Source organism: Thunnus albacares, chromosome 16, assembly GCF_914725855.1.
Source record: "Thunnus albacares chromosome 16, fThuAlb1.1, whole genome shotgun sequence".
Taxonomy (NCBI): Eukaryota; Metazoa; Chordata; class Actinopteri; order Scombriformes; family Scombridae; genus Thunnus; species Thunnus albacares.
The window spans coordinates 10,687,418-10,693,192 of NC_058121.1; the positions used below are offsets into that span (position 1 = coordinate 10,687,418).

The window sequence follows — 5,775 nt, forward strand, 5'->3', positions numbered from 1 at the left end:
ATGAAATATTCATAGGTTCTGCATGAGCGCCGTTGCTACGTGCAAAGCATAGTTCTGATGTTTCTGTGATAAATTCTGTATTCTCTCGTTGACAGTGACGGGCATTTGAGCTCCCTTTGTTTTCTCTGGTCCTATTCTTGTCTTTCTCCTAAAGTGTAAAAAAAGATTCATTCACTCATAATTCTCTTATACCCTTCTCTGTGTTTCGTATCACGTTCAACCCCAGTTTTAGTCTCTGAAGAATATTTTTTTCAATTTCCACAACTTTAGTTTGAGCTCACATAGGCTGAAATACTGAGCTCCCCCTCCCACCCCCAATACATTATACAACTCCCACACAGACGCACTTTTCATTCAGCAGACACTATTTCCCTATTTTTTGTTCCGCAATACAACAGTTAAAAAAAATTCAGTGCATAAGCTCTGTCTTTGTCAGCATGAACCCAAAACCATGCTGGATATTGAGCAGTCACAAGTTAATCCCATTGCTGAGCAGAAAGAAAAGACAGGTCACTGTCATCTTGACCCTGGTTTAGGGATTTATTTCCTTTTCTTCTGCAGTAGCGGGTCATTGGCTGAAATGAAGATGACAGAGTAAGAAAGAAAGAAAGAACAGAAATCAAAGCAAAGGCAATGTATATAAATGGATTAGGAATGAAAACATGAAAGATGGAGGAGACCACAGATTATTCTAGATTCAATCATAAATTAATTAATAAATAACAACTACTGTTCGTAGGCAGATGTTATTATGGCATGTCCTACTTTATGCTGTAGACCCATTTGTCTGACTAAAAGCATTGCTATACAGATAAAGTCTCCCTGACTCTTGGTACCATGATGGAGCCTTTTAGTTTAAAATTGTATGATTTTTTGCTTCTTTATACTGCATGGTTTAATTTGTTTTTCTTTTTTCCTCATATTTTTCTCTGAACCCTGCCATTACATTTAAACCTTGTCACATGGTTTTCAACGCTCAAAACCTTCAATTTAACTGGGACCTGGATCAGTTTGACCTTCAGCATGGCCATTCTCAGAACATGACTAGAAACTCATAGAAGCCCATATAAACACACATAAACATATGCCCACTCCTGCTCCATCATGACGTCAAATACCAGCTATGAAATTTTGTATGTGAGTGAGGTTAATCTTAATTGATTGTTGCAGCTCATGGAGGTGGAGGATTTGAATACCAAATAGGTTTCATTAAGCTGCCACTAGACACCTGATGTATGAACGATGTGCTATTTTTTTCTGCAGCTCGGTTGTTATTAACTATCTCTGAGTCTTGTGCCCTGGTGGTCACTGATCATTTTATATTCTGTACGGATAATTCATACAAGAAAGGTTCTGATCAGAATGCAAATACTATATGGAACCTATGCAGTATTGCTCAGTCAGTAATGTAAAAAGGGAATGAGATGTAAGAACCTGCATCTCAATGGAAGCTGAGGTGTCTATGAAAAGCATACTTATATGATTACCACTACTAAGTCTATGAGAGGAGCTCATGATGTTGCTTAGCAAATTTACCTCACAATATAGATCACAAGAAAAGGATTTTAAAGATGAGAAACAGATACAGCTTTGCACCTACAAAGCCTTTTCCCTTTAAAATACTAATTAAAGTCAAGCTGGAAGCGGGAAGGGGGTATTAGTGTTTATTAGGTATTAGGCTGTAGTGTCCCCTCTCTTCAATGAACACACCAGGAGTTCCCTCACCTCCCGCCTCTTGTCATATGGAGGAATGTTTTCCTTGCTATGCCAGGAGTCACCTTGAGTCTCAGCATTACCACAACAGTAAGAGCAAAGATCAATACCACTGCGACCTGGAATACATTCATCAAATATTCTTGCGTGACAAGAATTTTTCATTGTATAATAAGTAGAGCTTGTGTTAGGGTTTAATGTATTTTAAGACGTCTGTGGAGAATTTAAGCGTATACCGTACTTGATCCTATTCAAGTAAAAATGTTAATGAACAACTGCAACCTTTGTTCATACTGAATACTCTTCCTCTTGTAATGTTATTTTGACTCCTCAGGTTTTAATTTTCCTATTTTAGGTGGTAATTTAATGTGTAATGAAGTCAATAACCTTCAAACTGAGAAGATAAAAGCAGGATATCCCTGAACCTGCACAGTCCCAGTAGGCATCAGTTTGGAGATTGTGAGATGTTTTGCTTCAAGTTGATTAAGGCACAGAAAATTCTTATAGCTCCTTGTCAGAGTTGTATAATTATTGAGACTGCTTCCCCATTCATTTAGTACATTCTCTAAATTCTCTCAGATTAGGATGAGGCTTCCTATAAAGGTAGGAGTTCTCCATTCATTCATCAAAAGAATGAGTAAGGAAGCTTTTTTTAGCTTGATCTTGCAGATATATATTTAATAATTTGGAGCAAAGAAAAAGAAGATTCTTTAGGGACATTGTATTTTTATCAGTAGTCCAGCATGCGCCAGCTGCACTTTGAAGTCCAAGGTAATATCAAGATATGCAAAGCCTAAAAACACGGCTAGAGCATGACATAAGTTTTCCATTCACTGTCACAGAGTCCTACAGAATATTAATTTGAGTGCTTAATATAGCTTCTCAACTAAAACACATAAATGTATTCAAAACAAAAGTATCAAGCATAAAAATAATGGCTGAAACCCGCTCATACACACAAGAAGAAGGATCAAGGGGACCATGAAAATAACCTGACTTGTTTTATAGCTACATATGATGACACTTTTTGGTGATGACTAAAGACTGATCACATTTAAATATGTAATTAACCACTGCTGGTCTAAAGAGATAATGCTTTAGTGAATGGGCTTCTATAAAAAGATGTTATTTGCGGTTGACATGGAGAGGGAATTTTTCGGAGGGAAGTGATTAGTCTTTGTAGTAGAGAAGTGCAAATGACTTGGGCAGAAAAGAGCAACTATGACCTATGAATGAGACGGATAATGGCTTTTTTCCCGGATTTACCAGCTAGCGTTCTCTTCATTGTGAGTGTCCTTAATACTTTATCCACTCTTGCATGTGTGTGTGTGGCAGGCTGTTTTCTATGGTCTTGAGTAGGTAGTTTCAATTTTGCTTCATTCAGAGCTGACAGCAGCTTCACATACGCTATTCCTGCTTCTTTTGTATGTTTCTTTTATTCACTCTTTTGACATACATTACAGTTCTGTTGGTTTTTTGAAAAGCCATTGCTACAACATTCAATATGTACTGAGGAAAAAACATGAAAACACCTTTAATATCCTGACCTCGTTTTACTAGTAACTATATATTACATGGCAGTATTGCATCATCCTGCCCATTTTGTGAACATCAAGGAACAAAGAACATGTTTGTATGTGCTATATGTGTTTCAACAGCAAGATCATGTAATGTGCCCCTGTATTTTGCCATTATAGTGCAGAGTAAAGCAAAAGAGTGAAGAACACAAAAAGAGCCAGCAGCAGAGCATAGTATGTCCAATTAGCTCTGGAGCAGAGAGAGACTCAGGGAGAAGTCTATGTGGACCTTATTAGTGCCCAGCTCTGACTGCTTGTTCCTTAGAATAGAGTGTTGTGATGTGCATGAAGCTACTGGGCAAAGAAATTCAATGCTGGTCATGCACGGTTCACCTTACAGACACCCCTCATCACAGGACTACTACACTTTAACAAGTGATACTTGCAAATGTGACACCCATTAGCTCTGAATGAAGTCACATGAACACACACACACACACATAACCAGAGCCTACATAGAGTCTGCTGTGTATTACATTTTCTGCAGACATGAATCAATTAAACTTGTTGTCAGGTATTACACTGTTCACATTATCTTTTCATCCCAGCATGCAGCCCCACACTGCCCCCTACTGGTATACTGGGAGGAAACTCTTTTATTGAACTCAAAGCATAAGTAACTGAATTGTACTAATTAAGTCAGTGGAGGACAGAGGGTATTTATCATAAAGGGCAGACGCTTGGAGCTCCTTGAATTTGCATGACATAGTATTTTTTTAATTATTGCACTGTAATTTAATTTTGGAGTGTGATGCATTCAAATTCTGCATCTGCTGAGGTGTAGACATTCGCCCCCCTGCTGGTGTTGTCTACACAAGGCTGACGCGTGTCAACTCCCCCCAACAGCACGAGCCTTCTTCCATCCCTCCCCCGCAGCAGGCAATGACAGTAGGGCACGTGTGTCTTTACACCTCACACCCAAATGGCAACACAGATAGAGATACTGAAAGGTTAAGGGGATGAAAAGTTCAACAAGTCTTTTTTTTCAGCAAGAAATTAACAATTCAAACTGAGAAATTACTCATGATTAGATTTAAACATGATCCTAATTTACACTTATTGACTATATTGACATTTTAGACTGAAATTGATTGCACATCATCTGCTCAGATAATTCACACGGGCTACATACAGTGGATGCAGAGAGCAGACACACCTAATCAACATCTAATCTAGATTTGAGAATACGTTTCAAATAGACCCAATCTTCTAAGGGAGAATTAATTTGATTGTACATTTAAGATTAAGAAAGAAACTGGCCATATGGTCGGAGTTTGCTCAAGTGTGACTTCGCACCTCAACACCGTGGCGCATGGAACCACTTGGGGACGCGTGAAAGCGCAATTTGGCACCGACTGCGGGGCCCTGATAAATAGGAGGTTCCTGTGTTCAGTGGCACATCCTCTGAGGACTGTTTGCAGGACTGATCACTACAAGGAACCATGGAGACTTGCGCTACCGCCAGTGGATTAATTTCTGTTTTTACTCAGGACAACGCTACCCAGCAGTCCGGTTTGTGGAGACCGTGGACTGGAAATGAGGACAAAACTGCCAAACACAAGGTAGGTTTAGACGACTGAAAATCATTTTTGAAGCACTAATATTCAAACAGTTCACCGCAATGCAACATGCATTATTCAACGGATAAAAAGCTTAACAAGATCTCTCTTTTTTAAAAACTTTTAGGCTCACTCCATGCATGGAGATCTTACAGATGCAAAGCAACCCAAACCTCCTCAGTTCATTCATCCAGTGAAGTAAGTATAGTTTTGTTAATGAGATTATCTTTATCTTTATGCAGCTTGTTTCTTTATATCTTACCAATATATTTCTCTTTTTGAAGGTTGTACTGGCCGAAATCGAAATGTTTCGATTATCTGTACCAGGACGCAGAAATGCTCCTGCGCAACTATCCGGTCCAAGCGACCATCTGCCCGTATGAAGACTCCAGCAGCGATGAAGACAGCGAGGATGAAGAGGAGGAAGTGGAGAAGGAGCTGAACTAAAACGTCGCTCATTGGAGACTTTGGAGACAAACTGTTGCATAATGTGATAATTTATACTTCTCTTTATTTATTTCTGTAAATACTTGTAAATAGACCGTTTTTTCATTCCTATACCAAACAAGAATGTAAATGCTTAAGTTATTCTTTCAACATTTCTACCTCTTTTGTACTTTGTTGAGCATTGCAATAAAATGCGTTAAATGAATGTCGTTGTCTGGGGCTCATTTGTGTGTTCAAATCAAGTTTTGTGTCTGTAGATAATCTCGTTAGAGGAAGAAGAAAACACTTTCTGGGAGAATGGAAAGACGATTCTTAACTGCGAATATAAAAGTCTGTGTGCAAAGACATCAGACATCAGGTTTACTTTGTGTAGGTGCATAATGTGTCCCTGTTGCTTTGTGATATTGAAGCAGCTCCATAAATGCAGTTCCTCTCATTATTAAATCTTAGAGCTAATAGACATCTTATGAGAATATTGG

General features: G+C 38.6%; 1 protein-coding gene across 1 annotated transcript; it reads left to right on the forward strand.

Moving 5' to 3' along the window:
* The first annotated feature begins 3,978 nt into the window (after positions 1–3,978).
* Positions 3,979–5,467, forward strand: LOC122965519 (protein ripply2-like). Its single transcript, XM_044329646.1, has 3 exons — positions 3,979–4,852; positions 4,977–5,047; positions 5,134–5,467. The coding sequence occupies exons 1-3, from the start codon at positions 4,733–4,735 to the stop codon at positions 5,294–5,296; spliced, it is 354 nt and encodes a 117-aa protein (XP_044185581.1). The 5' UTR covers positions 3,979–4,732; the 3' UTR covers positions 5,297–5,467.
* The last annotated feature ends 308 nt before the right edge of the window (positions 5,468–5,775 follow it).

Coding starts and splice junctions, on each gene's coding strand:
- LOC122965519 (XM_044329646.1), top strand. CDS start 4,733: ATGGAGACTTGCGCTACCGCCAGTGGATTAATTTCTGTTTTTACTCAG. Junction 4,853..4,976: donor ACAAAACTGCCAAACACAAG/GTAGGTTTAGAC, acceptor AAAAACTTTTAG/GCTCACTCCATGCATGGAGA. Junction 5,048..5,133: donor CAGTTCATTCATCCAGTGAA/GTAAGTATAGTT, acceptor CTCTTTTTGAAG/GTTGTACTGGCCGAAATCGA.